Source organism: Vombatus ursinus, unplaced genomic scaffold (genome assembly GCF_900497805.2).
Source record: "Vombatus ursinus unplaced genomic scaffold, bare-nosed wombat genome assembly UNPS02014832.1, whole genome shotgun sequence".
Classification (NCBI taxonomy): domain Eukaryota; kingdom Metazoa; phylum Chordata; class Mammalia; order Diprotodontia; family Vombatidae; genus Vombatus; species Vombatus ursinus.
Genome location: NW_020954610.1, coordinates 45,896,377 through 45,914,851, shown reverse-complemented (window position 1 = coordinate 45,914,851; position 18,475 = coordinate 45,896,377). Strand labels below are relative to the sequence as shown.

General features: G+C 40.9%; 1 protein-coding gene across 2 annotated transcripts in view; it reads right to left on the bottom strand.

The window, feature by feature from the left end:
• The window catches only part of MYH11 (myosin heavy chain 11), a 118,934-nt gene that overhangs the window by 80,836 nt on the left and 19,623 nt on the right, over positions 1 to 18,475 (bottom strand). For both annotated transcript variants that reach the window (XM_027839264.1, XM_027839265.1), the window contains exon 3: positions 11,639 to 11,795. In XM_027839264.1, the coding sequence (XP_027695065.1) occupies positions 11,639 to 11,795 (157 nt within the window). The remainder of the gene's footprint in view (positions 1 to 11,638; positions 11,796 to 18,475) is intronic.

The following is an 18,475-nucleotide window of genomic DNA, read 5'->3' as shown; positions in this document are numbered from 1 at the left end:
CTTGGGCTTATAATACAGAGAGGCAAACAAACGAAGCTGCCAACAGACCAGCCACAAGTTCTTAGGTCTTCATTGACTCACAAGTATCATCCTAATGTGACCAGAGGCAGAAACCAAACCAAATCCTTCTCACTAATTCATTCACCCAAGTGACGGAAGGATCTAGTTCTAGACAGAATCATGTGGTGCTAAAGTCTCCCAAAGGAAGGGGAAAAAAGGTAAAACAGTAAAGGGAATTTTAATTTCTGTTCTTTCTCTTCTTTCCCATCCCTTTTAACTTAACAGTATTCCTCCAGAGAGCTAGATGGGCTTTGAGTATTTGTGGGGACTGTGGAAAGAGGTGCTGAAAAGCTCAAACCTGGGCAGATCTGAACTTCAAGCCTCGAGGCTGATAAGACAGCCCCTTTAACTGGAGTAGTAAGGGGCTTAAAAGTCCTAGAGAGGGAGATAAGACCTATCAAGCTGCAGAAAGCAGCCCGAGCCCTACCAAAGACCAGCCCCGTGAGAGACAGAGCCTAAACTAGCTTCCCCCACCCCCACCCCCATCCCCAAATTTCTCTTCATTCTATTTCATATCCTGAACTAGCTTCCCCCACACCAAAATTCTCAATTTCAAATCCAGCTGAGTCCTTTTTTGGCCCTCATCCTTTGGCCTTCTAGGCTAGAGATTCTTAAGTGTCTGCACTAGATCTCCTTTTAGCCCTGAGACAGGCAGATAGCAAATATTGCTCTCTTATAGAGATGGGGGGGGGGGGGGGAAATAGGTGTAAAGAAGGACAGCATTAAAAACAGAACCTCAAAGCCCTGACTTAGCCATCTCTATCAACTGTAGGGGAACTTCTTTTGGTTAGTTTAGGGAATTCCCAATGGGAAAACTACCTCCACCGACACAGACTGGCAAGTGGTCTATAACTTACAGTTTTGGAGATTTGCCACATCATTAAGCCATTGACTTGCCCAAGTTTCCACAGCTAGTCTGTATCAGAGGCATAACTTGAGCCCAGGACTTGAGCAGGACATCAAGGCTAGCCTTTCTGTCTTTAACATGCTGCCTCCAAAAAAAAAAAAAATGCTGCCTTTCTCCATTATTTAAACTGTTACCTCTCACCAACAGTTACTTGTACTGTAATCCTCTCTGCCCTTCCATTTTTATTCAATGCCAAAAATTCTCTTGAAAATAGAATCATATTAAATAAAGATAAATTCAGGACTGAGGGTAGGAAAAGTCACACCACCCAGATAGACAGGTTCCCATGACAGTGGACCTCAATGCCAAAGACACCCAATTATTTTGAAAAAGCAGTTGTGATTGTGAGACAAACAAATCCTCTTAATCCATTTTCATCAATGACAAAGTGAAATAATTTTCCCAGTCATCAAAAAAATTTATGCCCAAAGTGTGAGGAATATGTATGTCAGATTTTAGCCCAAGGGCACTTCACAGGACCCCAGAGATAATAATTGGAGGGGGACTGACTTGGGAATGCTAGCTAGAGGGCTGCTTAGCAGTGGAGACCCATGGCCTGGGAAATTCCCATCTGAAAGGCACTGATTCGAAGCGTGGGAAGTCATCTGAGATCAGTTTAAAGGGAGAAATTGATACTCCACATAATTATCAAACCATGAATTCTGGGCCCTTGGAGTAAAAGCAAAACTCAGATTCTTTGGGGCTTCCTTGAGCCTGCTTTGATTTTGGATCCTAGCAAAGAGGCCTGGGTTTGAATTTTACCTCTTCCACTACCTACCCTATGTGACATTGGGTAAATTCTGCCAGGCTAGCCTTATTCCAAAGTCTGAGTTTTCTTCTCTGACATGGGGGTGATTGTTCTTGTTTTTTCTCCCTTAAAAGGCAGTCGTGGATGAGAGTGTCATAATGGCTACAAGGGATCTTTCACCAAAGCTGCCAACTAACTTTCTACCGCCCAGCTTCCAAGACACCAGAGCCCTTGTGCTCTTTTGAAGACACTTCATCTCAGCCCTCCCGGCCTCCCAGGCTCACAAACCTCATCCTCGTTCCTCTCCCTCCTTCCCTTCCCTAGAACTTTAAACAGCTGAGTAAGTAAAGAGGAGTCCCCTAATCTCTCCCTCAGATTTGGATTTCTCACTCAAGTGGTTAGCATCTCAAAAACCCTGTTGAGAAAAGGCAGATGGTCTCTACATCTAGGGTGAGTTTTCCCAGGAGATGAAGCAACTTCGCAAATCCCTACCCAGTTCCCTCCTCCAGCCTGCCCTTGGAACCATGGAGGGCCCCCAGCTCCCAACAGACTTGGCTATTTCTGCCTGATCACAAACATAATCTGATGGTTTATCACTATGAAACAGCAAGTTGGCAACCCGACCATAAAAGGAGAAAACACTGCTTCGAGCTCCACTCACTCGCTTCCTGCTTCTTTAGACTCGTTCCTGGCTAGACTGCCCAAAGGGTATAATTCCCATGCCAGGAGACTCTGGGACCCAGGGAAAAGGAGACCTTTTAGCTAAGCAGTCCTATCCCTGTACAGCTCTAATATACTTTAGCTGTATCTAGAAACTAAACCCATTCTATTTCCTTTCCTGTCCCCAGTCCCATGGAGTAGCTTTTCATCAGGGGATCCAAAACCTGCCACCAGAGATTCACGGGCAAGTCATCTCTATTATCCATCCTGGGAAATAAATAGATACCTATTGCTTCCCTTCTCAATAGGTGGGGGAGGGGTAAAAGGGAGGGAAAGAATTTGAAACTCAAATTTTAAAAAAAAATGAATGTTAAAAATTTCTTATAAAGAAAAAAGAAACGAAAAAAAAAGGTTGATAAAGAGATAGTCCAATGCCAGGACTAGGAACAGATACCCAATGAGAGTACGTGATCCTCATTTTAGTACAAGAAGGATGTGAGCATTAATGGATAAGACTGGTAGTGTGCTGGTAAATGCTTAACAACCAACTCTCCAAAAAAAAACAAACAACCAAACTATACTCCCAACATACTTTTAAATTTAATCTGTATTATTAACATTTTCTCCATCATTTTTTAAAGACTAGGGAACCAGCAAAACAACAAATTAAGATCTGATTTATAGAGTTTGTGGATTTCTGAGGCCTGAGGTATAGGTGCTCACACTGAAAATTTAACAATCAGCTCTTGTGAGGTGGTAAATTGGCTCCAGCACATCCCTGAATAAGACTCTACCACAGCAGATAGTCCCAGAATCTCCACATTGAGTTTGTTCCAAAGGTGCTATTATCATTATTATAAGTAATAACCTGTCCTTCATATATAAAGGTGTTGCCAAACCAATATGAGTGGAATATGTACTTCAATAACTCAGCAAGTATTAATTAAGCTCCTACAACCTGCCAGGCACTAGGAGGAAATCTTGCCTACTGTCTGTTTTTGTACTTCCTGTGATTTACATTTTTAAATGAAGTTTTATCCACCCTTGGGCCATAAGTTTGCTGATCCATGGTCTAAAAGACCCAGAGTCTATTTGTGAAGACTTGACCAGGGGAAAAAGGAGATTCAAGGTAGACAATTGAGAGGGAAAGTCACTACATGAATTCAAATAAGGAAGTTAGTTTTTTCTGATGCCCCATTTAGATTTCAGAAGATGGCCAAACAGCCTCTCAAACAGTCACAGGATCACAGTCTTGTTAGATGGAAGGGACCTTGGACATCATCTCTTACAATTCCTATGTGAAGGAAGAATTCCCTCCATAATATACCAGGCAAGCCAACACTCGAAAACTTCCTGAGGCAACCCATTACATTAACAACTTTAATTGTTAGGTAACTTTTTCTTAGGATGAACCAAAATCTCGCTCCCTGGAACTTCCACCCATTAGAACTAATTATACCCTTTGGAGCCAAAGGGAATCAATTCGATTCCTCTTCTAACACTTGAGAATAATGATTATGTGCCTCCTAAATCTTCTCACCTCTAGAATAAACATTCCCAGTTCATCAGACTGGGCTCCAAAATACTTTGAGCTCTTTCCAAAAATCAGATGCAGTCTCAAAGGATGAAGGATTTCCTATTTTTGAAGGTCTTCAAGCAGAGAGACTGGATGACCACTCTTTGAAGACATAAGGAAGGCATTCTAACTTCCAAAGGAGTTAGAATAAATAAGTTTGCTTCCAACTCTGAGGTTCTATGATATGCCAATGTTGAGGATACTTTTTACAAAATATGTCACAATATCTGGAAACAATTTCCAAAGAGATATTGAATCACAGAATGTCAGTATTAAAAGGGTTTTAGGGATCATTTCTACTATTCCTTTTATTTGACAGGCGGTGAAACTGAATCTCAGAGAAGTTAGAAAACTGAGGCCCAGAGGGAGGCAGTACAATGACTGGAAAAAGTTCTGGACTTGGGGTCAGGAAACTTGGGTTTATAACTCAGCTCCAATACTGACTAGGGCTGTGACCATGGAGAATTCACGTAAGCTCCCTGAGCCTCAGTTTTCTCATCTGTGAAATGGGGAGAATAAAACTTGCCCCATTTACCTCACAACAAGATTGCTGTGAGGAAAGGACTTTGTAAATCTTACAGTGCTCGATAAAAGTGAATAACTGGTATTTATGCCAATGATTATGAATAAATGTTCAAGATCTTATTACTGGCAGAACTAGAATTAGAACCCAGACTCATTCAATTTCTAATTTGGAAGGAGCATAGGATTACAGACATGGAACTAGAAAGAACTCTAGAAAGCATCTAGTCCCACACCCTCATTGGACAACTTGAGAATTTGCCCAGAGAGACATCACTTGCTTGCTCAGAGCCATTACAAGAGGTTGTCTTCCTCCAAATTCAATACATTTTCCATTCTACCTGGATGGAATCTGGGGTTAGTCATTTTACCTTGCTAGGCCTCAGTTTCTCATCTGTCAAGCTAAGTTACGACAAGTTAACTGGCATTTATTAAGCACCTACTATTCAGTGCCCCTATACTGTTCCTCCTCTTCACCTCCAGACTCTGGGCATTTTCTCTGCCTAGAATGTTCATTGCTTACATTCATAATTGAATGAAATGCTAAGTTTCATTGTATTCTTTAATGAAAATAAAGATGTAATTTTTTCCCATCCAAGTTCATGGATCCCCTGAAATCTATTCACAGGCCCCTTTGGGGTCCATGGACCCTAGATTAAGAATCTCTAGACTAAATGAATTCTAAGGCCTCAACTCTAAAATTATAGGATCCCATGACTTAGAGATCATCTACACCAACCTCTACCTGCAGCTGTGTTCCTTTCCTACAACATCTCTGACAAATCATTCAGCTTCTGCTTGAAGAACTCCAGTGATAAGGAACTCATGATAGGTTAGCTCAATCTATTATTGGACAACTGGAATTGTTAGGAAGTTTTTCCTTATAGTGTCTGGCAGCTTCCACCCTTTGGCTACTAATTCTTCCCTCTGGGGTCAAACAGAACATGTCTGACCTGTCTTTCACATTACCAGTCAGTCAACACTCCTACAGGCTTTTAGCGTTGTAGGAAAGGAAATGTGTTTGTATACTGTCTTGTAAATGTTCTTCATCATTCTCCAACAGTGTATAATCTGTCTCCACAAACGGTCTGTGGGCAGATGTTTTTAATTTTCTGTCTTTCTCCTACTCCAAACTCCTTCAATGCTCAGCACACAGAGTTCAATAGCAGTAACAGTATTAGCAACAACTAGTATTAACTAGTAGTAACTGACATATTAACAGTTCACATTTCTGTAGTATTTTAAGGTTTATAAATTTATTCCCTATAACAACAACCCTGTAAGACTGGCAGTACAAGTCTTATGAATTGAACAAGCCTTATCATTTTACAGATAAAAGAAACTGAGGCACAGAGAGATGAAGCAATTTGCACACAGCCATACAGTAGAGCAGCTAGGTGGTAAAGTGAATACAGTGCTGTGCCTGAAGTCAGAAAAACTCATCTTCCTGAGTTCAAATCTGGCCTTAGACACTTACTAGCAGTGTGACCCTGGGCAAATCACTTAACCCTGTTTGCTTCAGTTTCCTCATTTGCAAAATGAGCTAGAGAAGGAAATGGCAAACCACTCCAGGCTCTTTGCCAAGAAAACTCCAAATGGAGTCACAAAGAGTTGGACGCAACTGAAAAAAATGACCAAATATATAATAAACCTCAGAGCTAAGATCCAAACTCCAAATTCAAGCTATTATTATATGACTGTTACAACTGGATGAAATAAAACAGATAGATAAAGAACATACGTCAAGAAGACCCAAGTTCAAATCTGACTTCAAATGCTGACTAGCTGTATGATCCTGGGCAAGTCACTTAATCTCTGCCTCAGTTTCCTCATGGGTAAAATGGGGAGAATAAATAGCACCTGCCTCCCAGGATTGTTGTGAGGATCAAATGAAATTATTATAAATTGTTTAGCACTACACTTAGCCAGGGCCTGGCACCTAGTAAATGCTAATATAAATGTTAGCTATTATTATGATTACTTCCAACGCAACATACAAACAAATGTAAATTAGAGAAAACAACTTTTTTTTTAAATTTGGAGAGAAGATATTTGGTGTCTAAAATGCAGCCAATTAAATGTAAATGTGTAAAGCCCTTCTTGTCCTATGTGTTATATTCATTTTCCATTTGTTGGCAAAAAATATTTAAGGTTAATATTTTTATTTGTTCAAACTCATTAATTTCTGTCAAGCTGTTGCGGGTTTTTTAAATCAGTGTTCTCATTTATAAAATGTCTCTTAACATTGGTTAACTTTTATTTTGGGCCAGGACCATGAAATACCAAGCAAATAAATCCAGCAGCATGCTGGGGTGGAGGGGGCCCAAATGAGTGCAAATTAATACAGGGCAAATTGGTTACCTATGTACTGAAAACATGTAGAATTCCTCTCACTAATTAATATTCACTGAGCCTTTAATACACTCTCACCTAGTTTCAGAGATTCAGGACAACTTGGTGACCAGTCCCAGTAATGAGCATTCTGCTTGACCATTGAGATGGTATTTCCATTTCCATTTCCAGAAAAAAATCCACACTCCAGTCCCGGGGGTAGGCATAAAGCCAAGAAATAAACAGTGAGAGACAGAACTTCTGACAAAATATTGCGGGCACAAGTCTATTTACGTAGTCTGTATACACAGCATACATCGCACCCCTTTACAGATATACGTGAAGCTAAATATTTATCTTGGGGTATAGATGGCTATGTATGCAGCCAGGGATGCTGCATCTTCCTGAGGCTGCCAACACATCTACTGAAGATCTTGTCAGTAGAGAGACTAGTAAGGGTCCTTGGGGGAGGGGTGAGAAGGAGTAGGTGGCAGTGTGATACAGAAGAAAGAGCTTTGGAGTCAGAGGACCCAGGTTCGAATTCCACCTCCTTGGGCCTCAATTTCTTCATCTTTAAAATGAAGGGTCAAGGTGCAGCTAGGTGGTGCAGTGAATAGAGCACAGGCCCTAAAGTCAGGAGGACCTGAGTTCAAATCTGGCCTCAGACACATAACACTCACTAACTGTGTGACTCTGGGCAAGTCACTTAACCCCAGTTGTGTCACCAAAAGAAAAAAAAAAAAGAAGGGTCAGACTAAATGATATTTAAGGGCCTTTCCACATCCAAATCTGTGACTCTACAGTTTTCTATGGGACCCTTTTCTCTTCTTTCTTTCACTCTCATGGCTTCAACTAACACTTCCATGCAGATGACTCCCAAACTGCATCTCTGATCCTGACCTCTCTTCTTAGTGCCAGACACTCATCTGGGCATCTCACTGATCTCAAACTCAACATATCCAGAGCCAAGTTTATTATCTTTCCCCCTATACTTTCTCCTTCTGGTTTAGCTGTTTCAGTTAATGGTACCACTCTCTAATCTTCTAGTCTCCCATGTTGGGAACTTAGTGTTATCAATGACTCTTCTCTCTCACTTCAAGCCACTATCAATACCTATTGATTTCACTCCTCTATGATCTCTTGGATCTGTTCCCGTTTCTCTATTCCCACTGTCTTAGTATAGGTAATAATAATAACGCTAAAAATTTTATAGCACCTACTATACTATGTGCCAGGCACTATGTTGAGCACTTTACAATTATTAGCTCATTTGATTCTCATGACAGCCCTGGGTGGTAGGTGCTATTATTATCCCCACTTTACAGATGAGGAAACTGAGGCCAATAGAGATCACATAATTTGCCCAACTAAGTGAGTGTCTAAGGCCAGATTCAAACTCAGGTCTTCCTGACTCCAGACCAACACTCTATCCACTGTGCCACTCAACTGCCTCCATTGTAATAGTTTAGGTGGGTGGTAATTGGGGGAGCTAGTTGGTGCAGAGAATAGAGTGTTTGCTGGTCCTGGAGTCAGGAAGATCTGAGTTTGAATCTGGCCTTAGACACTTACTAGCTGTATGAATCTGGGCAAGTCACTCCACCCTATTTGCCTCAGTTTCCTCATCTATAAAACAAGCTAGAGAAAAATGGCAAACCACTCCAGTATCTTTGCTAAAAAAAAAAAAAAAAAAAGTGATGGAGCATGCATGTTAACCACTTCTTGACAATATGATGACCTTAAGGTACAACTTCACACACACACACACACACACACACACACACATATATATTTAAAATAATCAATTGGGGATTTGACTTGCTTGATTAAGCATATATGTTACAAGGGTTTTGTTTTTCTTTTTTTTTTAAATGGGGAAAAAGAAGGAATAAAAAATAGATTCTTTTGAGGGAGAAAAAAAAGTACTGCAATGAAACCATGAGACTAGGAATTTGTCCCTGTAATATTATGTGAGGATAATAATACTTGCCTTATCTGACACAAAAGAACTTTTCTGAGAATAAATTAAAATAATAGATGTGAAAATATTTTGAAAAACTAAAAGCATCCAATGTATATAAATCATTAAGATCATGACCTTTCTAATACTTCATTCAAGAAATTGTACCATTATAGAATCCCAGATCTAGTTCAACCCCATCATTTTATAGATGAGGCACTGAGGGAAAGGGAAAGTGAACGAACGGGAGGGGAGAGAGAGAGAGAGAGAGAGAGAGAGAGGATTCTTCTCTAACTGGGAAATCAACATACCCTTGTTTATGGTAGCCAAAAAGGAATAATTATTGACTTATGAAGTCTATCTTATTTTTTTAAGAGTAGCTATATTTGTTTGACTGTAATTGGGTGAGAAAAGATATTTATTGTTGGCACCTAGTGCAAGGACTGCAGAAAAATATCCAAGTTTCCTTTCCACAGTCAGAGTGTAATCTTGATCTGTTATTCATGCCTCCTAGGAACCAGGGACAGAAAGAGGAAGAAAGTGTCCAGAGAGACTGATTATCAGGGAAGGCTAATTATGTTTTCATCACATTTGTTTTATTAATTCACTGAACTTCAATTTCCCAACCTCTAAGCCCCCTGAGATTTAAAAAGAACAAATTGCAAAAAATGAATAAATAATAATGCTGGCACGTGTCTGCCACCTGCCTCTGCTCTCAGGTTTTTAGGAGTGGGGGTCCTGTATATCTGCCAGAGACTTTCTGCCCTTCCCCCACCAAATGTAACTCACGTTTTTCTGTCATTCGTAAAGGTTCAGTGACCACACGCTTCAGTAGCTATATCTTTATTCTTGAAGGTTAAGAAGTATCTCAGCCTGTGGTATCTTCTTCTCCTCCCTCTTCTCCCCGACCCATTTCTCCTGATGTGGTATATGATGCAGTGGCCACCGTACTCTAACACGAACTTTATGCTCTAGTCAGGTTCTCCTTACTATTCCATGAATTCCCACCCAATGCGCTTTCACTCACCCACACCTTTGCTCACATTATTAACTTTTCTGCTCCCTTCCACCAAGATCAAAGCACAATGAAATCCCACTTTCTTCACAGTGTTCCTCCCTCACCAATCTCCCTCTCTTTAAACAGCCTACTGTACAATATTGTCTTCCACTGTTCTAACTCGTAAGATTCTCAATAACTGGACTATCAACTCCTTTGAAAACTAGGATTGTATTTTCCCAAGTGCTCAGCACAGGGCTCCATGCACAATAGATGGTCACTAAATACTTGCTGGTTGATTGACTGACTGAATGATTCAATATCAAACAACCCCCCACCTCCTTTTACAGTCTTTCCATATAAGGTAGAACATAGAGCATAAATAATGTAAAGATTTGGGCCACTAAATTTCCGCTTGACCCTTCTCCCACAGTGGCATATACAAAAATAAGAATCAAACCTCCTAAGTAGTACCAATATCCTTGGGTCAGCATTCCTTGCGGTTTTACTTCATTATTCAATAACAATGGCTCTTCAGTTCTTTTCCCCAAACTCCTTCAAGATGAGATGAGCTCCACAAAGCTGGCCAGGCCCATTTCCCAAAGAGACCAGGCCCCACCAGGCTGATTTTTCAGGAGCTCAGGTCACTGCCATCCCTCCCTTCCCATTCTTAACAACATGGCAATGGAACAGGAATTATCCTCGCTTACACATGGTCTTTTAGGTACTCCAGAGTGGGTCTCTTTCTACTGCCCTATGCCAGCATACATTATACCTCACTGCCCCAAATTTAAGGACATCTAAGAATTCCTGAGTTCAAAGATAGTAGTTACATTCAGGAAAACACACGGCACATGTACCCAATGAATAACATCCAGATACCTTAGTTTAGTACAATGCCTAGCTTTATTAAGCTTTAAATAAATGCTTTTTTTTGTTGTTGTGTAGTCATTCAGTCATGTCCAACATTTCATAACCCCATTTGGGGTTTTTTGGCAAAGATAATGGAGTGGTTTGCCATTTCTTTCTCCAGTATGTCTCCATTTTACAGATGAGGGCTAAGTGACTTGCCTAGGGTCACACAGCTGGTAAGTGTCTGAGGCTAGCAGGAAGACAGTCAGGAAGATGAGTCTTCCTGAATTCGGCCCTGGCACTTTATCCACTGTACCACCTAGCTGCCCTTAATAAATGCTTCTATTTAAATTAATTCATTTCCTCTGAAATATGGTATTCTTACATATAGCCAGCAAAGCCCTTGAACAAACTGAAGGAATACTGATGCAGAGCTCAGCTCTGCTATGGAGAAGGAAGGATCTGAGGCCATGAGAAGCAGGAGAGATCCCTGGCCTGTATCTGAAGGGAAGGAGTTTGTGCCCAGCCCTTCACAAGCAAGTCCCACTGCTACTCCAGGCCCACCAGGCAGGGAGAGGGGGTCAGCATTCTCTAGTGAGGACCTGGGAGCTGGCTCCCAGCACTGTCTATGCCCGTATTTGCCAAAGCTATTTGTTCCTCAACCCATTTCTCCCCTCCCCCTTCCCCCCTCCCACCCCTTAGCCCTTCTCACGTGGGAGGCTGCCTTATGAGGGAGCTCAGAGTTGGTTTTTTCCTTTTTCAGTCACAACATTCAGGGACCCTCTCTGCCTGCCAAAGAATTCCCTGACCCAGCCAGGAGAAGCCTGTGTGGCTCTCAGAGGCAGGCAAGCGAAGTAATAAATTTTCCCTGGGTGAACCTCCCTTCACATCCTCCTCTTCCCTAAGGAAGATCAGGAGGGCCCTTCTCAAGTGTCCTTCTATCACCCCACCTGGCTTGTTTCCCACATCTCAGCCTTCAAGAGGAGGCCCTACAGACGCAGGGAGGACAAGGAATTTCCGAAGCTTACCTTGCAGCATACTCCTGTAGGCTGTGTCTGCAATGGCGTAGATGTGGGGTGGCATCTCATGCCTCTTCTTTCCTTTGTACATGTCAATAATCTTCTCTGAATAAATGGGCAGTTGTTTGTAGGGATTGACCACAACGCAGAACAGGCCAGAGTAAGTCTGTCAAATGGAAAGCCACAGATATCTGTGCTTACTCCAAGATATTCACAAGTAACAAATAAAAGAGAAAAAGCCTCTCAGTTCTAGTAGTATACTAGAAACCCTTCCATAACAACAGTGCAAAACTGGCAGGACTAACAGCCACTTGATAAACCAAGGAATCAAGGCCTGTTGAATGAAGGAATGAATCAATATTCATTCCTTTAGATTGTAAGCTCCCTGAGGACAAGAACTGTCTTTTGCCTTTCTTTGTATCTTAGCACAGTGCCTGGCACATAGTAGGCACTTAATAAATGTTTATTGATTGATTGAATATCATCAATCTTTTACTGTACAGGTTGGTTAATGTTTCAGGAGACAGTATGTAGTCTATCGTATATTTAAATCCAGGTAATAATGAACTGTGTTATAACAGGGTTCTTTGCCTCCTGTTACCATAGTGCCTTAATTTCTGTAATTGTTATCCCATTTCCCAACATTGTTGGGAGACAAGGAGAGAAGAGTTAAATAATACTATAATTCTCATGTTGGAGACTGGGAAAACTGATCGACAAAGATGGAATTCATTTACATGAAGTCACATAGCAAGTTGTAGGAAGTAGTCATAACACTGGTCATGACCATCCTTTGCTCAAAAATCTTCAGGGGCTCCCTATCTCTTCTTAAATAAAGTTTAATCTAAAAAAAAAATTTTTTTTTAGAGTTTAATCTCCTTTGCCTAATATTCAAAGCCTTCTAAAACTCATCTTTCCAGATCCATCTCATATTATTCCTTTACACATATTATTTTATGCTCAACTTTCTGTCTGTCCCCCAAAGATGTACTATCCTCTTATCCCTCTGTGTTTCACTTAATCTGTTTACTCTATATCTGAAAAATTTCCCCTTACCTTTTCCTGTTGAATTTTTACCTGTTTTTAAAATCTAACTAAAATGCCACTTTTTCCAGAAAGCCTTCTTTTATTCCTTTACATAGCACAGTTTTATAAATGTATATTTAAGCATATATATGCTTAATAAATATAAATATAATAATAAATTACTGATAATAAATCAATAAATTATATACTAATAAATTATAAATATATTATATGTCATATGTGTATTATGTATTATTGTACCTGTATGCATTATGTGTGTTATATTGTATACACACACATACACACACATATATATACACACACATACACACAGTTGTGTAATATTGTCCATTACAGATAAGTTTTGGAATCTCGTCTCTCCGCTAGACCATCAGGTCCTCAAAGCCATGATCCAGAGGGATCATTTCTGATCTAAACTTTGTATAGGTAGTAGCCCAGTGAATAGAGTGGTCCTGAAATTAGAATGATCTGGGTTCATTTCTGAGCTCAGATACATAGTTATGTGACCCTGGAAAAGACACTTAACCTCTGTCTGCCTCAATTTCTTCATCTGTAAAACTGGGATGATAATAGCATCTACCTCCCAGGGCTGGGGGGGGGGGGGAATCAAATGAGATAATATTTGTAAAGTAGTCTGAAAAGATTAGAGCATTATATCAATGCTAGCTATTATTATTATCTATCTCTCCAAAGCCTACTTAGCTAGGTGTTCAGCACATAGGAGGCATTTAATAAACGTATGGGAATTTCTCATTGATTGAACCAGTCCTGAAAACCAAGCCTGAGGACTCCCTCAGACTTAGATTCAGAAGACATGGGTCTCAATCCTTGTTCTGATTCTTACTGTGTGACCTCGTATACACGTCACTCAGTTTCCTCACCAGTAAAATGAGGGTTGGGCTGAATGACCCATAAGGTCATTTCTAACTCATATTCTCTGAAGCCATGATTATCAGAATCCCAGTCACATCATCTAGTCCTCAGGCTACACACTGCCTACCTAAGGAATTAAATGCATGTGTCTGAAAATTGAAGAATGTTCTTAAGGTCCATTCCTATGTTTGGTAAAGATGTCCATGTGTGATATTCCCCTGATGCCACAGGAATGGTCCCTAAAATCAGCCAGGGCAGGGTAGCCTTAGCATTCATTTATAATGTGGCACAAGCCCGGTATGTCTCACTCTCCCATTAAGGAGAATAGGGATGGTGCCAATATGAGTCTTCTCTAATGGTTAGCGCTGGGATGATCTCTTGGAAACAGTCCAGGTATAATTTCATGATGCCAGACTATGAGTTCAGTTCTTTCTTCTTTTTAGACAGCTGGTGGTTCAGGGGGTAAAACTCTGGGCCTAATCAGAAAGACCCAAGTTCAAAGCCAGTCTCAGATACTTTCTAGCTGTGTGACCTTGGACAAGTTATTTAACCTCTGTTTGCCTCAGTTTCCTTAAATGTAAAGTAAGGATAATAATAACTCTTCCCTCACAGGGTTGTTATGAGGATCAGATGAGATATTTGTAAACGTGCTTAATTCAGTGTCTGGCACATAGTAGGTGCTATATAAACTCTTATTCCCTTCTCCTTCTTCCTTAAACTGGTCAATGATTGGTTGTTTGAGGTTGTCTGGATCTGGCAGGGGAACAAGAGGGGAAGTTCTGCCTTGGTCTCTGCAACCAGTTCTCTAAGAAGATGAACCAAATCTCATATGTCCTTCTGGGCCAAGCTTGAGTCCCTACCACCTCCATGAAATCATCCCTGACTTTCCCAGCTGATCATGGTTTTTTCCCTTTTCCTGGATTCTTGTGGAACATGGACTCCATACTAGAAAATCACACCTGATTATACAGTACATCATGTTGTGTTCTTCCTCAGTTGTTTCATGAACATGAATCTTGTTTCCCACCAAGATCACAAGCTCTCGTAGGGCAGAGGGGCTTGTCTTTGCCTTCTTTTTTATCCTCTGCCTCCCTAGCACTTGGCAGAGTGCAGAGTGCACAGTGGACACTTGATAAACACGTCCTAGTTTGATGTGAATCTAACTGGACAGTGCAATTTGCAACAAGTCTATGTCAGAGCCATTTTTTAAAAAATAAATCTGGCAATGATACTATCATTGTGTCAATTCACTTGGATCTGTTCTTTTGATTAGGTTACGATCGTAGTTGGATTAAGTTTTCCTCTCCCTTTCCCTCATACAATCCTCTTCTTCTGTGTCTACATCAGGGAGTCAGCTGCCATGTCCCCCCTACCTCTGAGGGTTGCTTGTCCTGGCAGGCATCTGAGCGGGCACCTTGCCATGGGCAGGTTTCAAACATCAGCCCAAGGATTTCCCTCTTGTGACCGTATTAGGAAGAAGCTGAAGTTTTCCTGGACACTTTATATAGTAAGCCAACAAACCCCAGAGCCATGTCTGTGAGGAGAGCTGGCTGGCTGGTTCTCTTGCCCTAGGCAGGAGGCAGGAGTCAGGTCCCGTTGATGGTCCTATTCGTGACACCTTTACTTCCCTGCGATGCTGGGAAGGAACACGTTCCCAAAATGGCTAAGCCAATTCTTGCTCAGGACGCTCAGTTCTCCTGGCAAGTGTCTTGGAAGGGAGGCATTTCTTGCCCCATTCCCTGAGAAGAATGAACTGAAAGAATGTCCTCTTGTGTTCACTAAGGAATTCTGTCTTAGGGGAGAAATATAGAGTACAAAGAATAAGGATGCCCAATTCTTTCTTTATGCTGCTCCTCTCTTCTTTCCTTTCTCCACCTCACAAAAGTCTTCCCATCCTCCAAGGCCCCATTCTAGCCCTACCTTTTTGTAGGAAGCCTACTTCCAATCCACTTTTAACCTTGTCTTCCTCTGAATTCTCCTTGTGATTAAATGATAGAATTTCAGAGTTGGATGAAAGACTCAGAGGAAATCTAGTCCCAATTATACTCAAACCACAAATCCCTAATAAGTGAACATCTAGCCTCTATTTGAAGACCTATAGGGATAGGCAACTTATTGTCTGCCTGGGGCATCTCCTTCCATTTTTTTTTTGATAGTTCTAATAGTTCCTCACAGTTTATTACTTCATTGTTTTTGGGTTTATGAGTGATAACATCTTCCCAACTCAATTATAAGAAACTTGAGGGCAGGGACCAGGTCTCACTTTTATAGCTACTCACAGCATCTAAGAAAGTTCTGAGCACTTGATAAATGTTTGTCCAATCACTTACTCAGAAAAAGTATGAGAAAAAAAGCTACTCTCTGAATGACCATGTGGTATAGTGGGAAAAGCCCTGGACACAGATGGCAAAAGACAAAAATGATTGATGTTGGAGGGGCTATAAGAAGACAGTTAAACTAATACATGGTTGGTGCAGCTGTGAATTGATCCAACCCTTCTGAAGAACAAATTGGATCTCTACTCAAAAAGTCATTAAATTGCACATACCCTTTTACCCACCCATCCCGCTACTAAGCATATATGCCAAGAAGGTCAAAGACAGAGAAAAATGTCCCGTGTGTGCAAAAATGTTTATATCTGAACTTTTTGTGGTAGCAAAAAAATGGAAAGGTGACATGGTTTAGTGGCTTGAGAGCCTGCCTTGGAGTTGGGAAGACTAAGCTTCACTCCAGAGGACTAATAATGAAACATTATTAAATATGCTTCTCTTGTCTTGCAGAAAGATGGTAGATGATAGGTGCAGAATGAGTCATATGTGGCCCTTGCATTGATTTATTTTGCTTAAATAGGCTTCTTTGTTATTAGAAAGGGTTTGGGACATGAAGAAAGTTATTGGAAATGTAAAAAAGAACATCAGTAAAACATTTATTAAGAGAAGAAAGAAGCCTGCACTAGGAGTCAAAAGACTTGGGTCCTGAGTTTGCACTAACTTATTCAATGACTTTGGGCCAGTGACTTCCCTCTCTGGTTCTCTTATTCTCTCTGTAAAATGGAGTTGTTGGCCTGGTGAACTCCAAAGTCCCTTCTACAGCTAAGATTCGAAGAATTCAGGCAATATTAACAAAAGGCCCATAGCTCTTAGCTCACCTTGCAGAACGAGTAAAAGTTTCTTCATTATCAAAAACGAAGTATGGTTCACCTTGGCAGTTCAGCTACAAAAGCAGGATCACCTTGCAAGTCCACTTATGAAAAGTTTTTGCTTTGGGGCAGCTGGATGGCTTGACCCATACCTTCTTTCCCTCTTCATGGCTGACAGTTTCTATTAAGTGATTAAATCAACTGGAAAGGAAAGGTCTAAGAGCAAGACCATCACATGGTTTGAAAGGTTTTAATCTAATCTACCCAGGGAAGCGAAGCCGGAATTTGGGGTGTTTAATTACATTCTCATCTAGGACTGGAAAGATATTTTAGGGACTGTATTTTATGTCTCTTCATCTCTTTGCAAGTCCTATAATTTTTCTGAGTCTATTTTCATTCCAGGTACTGTTTTTGAGTACAGCAGTTCATAGATACACCTTTTCCCTTTAAGTCTCTGATGGAGATGACATACCTTTGAAAGAGATTTATGGACCCAGGGAACCAAGTCTTGCTTTTCAGATTGTTGTTGTTGTTTATGTTTGGGGGCTATAAATGTTTTCTTTGCACCAGCAACTCAGACTAGTGATTTTTTTTTTATAAAAGAACTTCCTGACAAGGCAATTTTCTTCTCATCTTTTTCCAAAATTTCCATTGATCCGTTGATATTTCTCAAAAACAAATCTGCAATTTTCTTCAGGCAAAATGCAAAATACAGACTCTACAATGGAAAGATGACATCACTGATTATGTGGGGGAAAGTCTGTTGCTTCTTCGTCTAGCCAAAGACTACCCATCTTTCAAGCCCCATCTCAAGTTTCATCTCCAATGATTCTAGCTGACACTGATTCTTCTTCTCTCTGAACTTCTCTTGCACTTAGAATGATAGAATCTTAAGAAGTGGAAAGGGTCACCCAGTCCAACTCCTACTCAAAAATTGAGTCCTATCACTCGGCCATCCAAACCCTGCTGGAAGTCCTCTACTGGAACTGCAGTTAACCAGATTGGATCTTCCCTACAGGACCGAGAGACAACAGGATATTGGGATGGAGGCGTCTGCCTATTCTTTTGCCGGAAGAAGAGAGAAACAAGGGCCTAGACTAACAGACACTATTATAGAGATTTATCTATCCCATTTTGGAAAGTTCCTGCCATCCTTCAAGAAGAAAATGTCCTCATGAGTCACAGTTTCCCCTGAAGTCTAGGCTATTCTAGATGAAATCCGATCTCTCCTGGTGATACAAGTAGGTCTCCAGAGCAGAAGGACTTAGGAGTTTGGGTTTTCTCCAGGGGAACATGATGTAGTGGAAAGAGTGCTGAGTCTAAAGTTAGGGCATATGGGTTTATATCCTGGCTCTAATTTTCCTGGCTCTAATTTTTTTTTGGGGGTGAGGCAATTGGGGTTAAGTGACTTGCCCAGGGTCACACAGCTAGTGAGCATCATGCTTCTGAGGCTGGATTTGAACTCAGATCCTCCTGACTCCAGGGCCAGTTCTCTATCTACTGTGCCCCCTGGTTCTAATTCTTAATAGTTGTCTGATCAATCATAGGCAAGGCATAACCTTGCTGAGCCTCAATTTTCTTATATGTAAAATGGGAGGGTAACAATACTTATACTACCTACCTTACAAAGGCTGTTGTGGGAAAAGAGGGAAAAAATTAACATTAAAAGTTAATGCTAGGGGCAGTTAGGTGGCACAGTGGATAGAGCAACGGCCCTGAAATCAGGAGGGCCTGAGTTCAAATCTGGCCTCAGACCAAACACTTGACACTTACTAGCTGTGTGACCC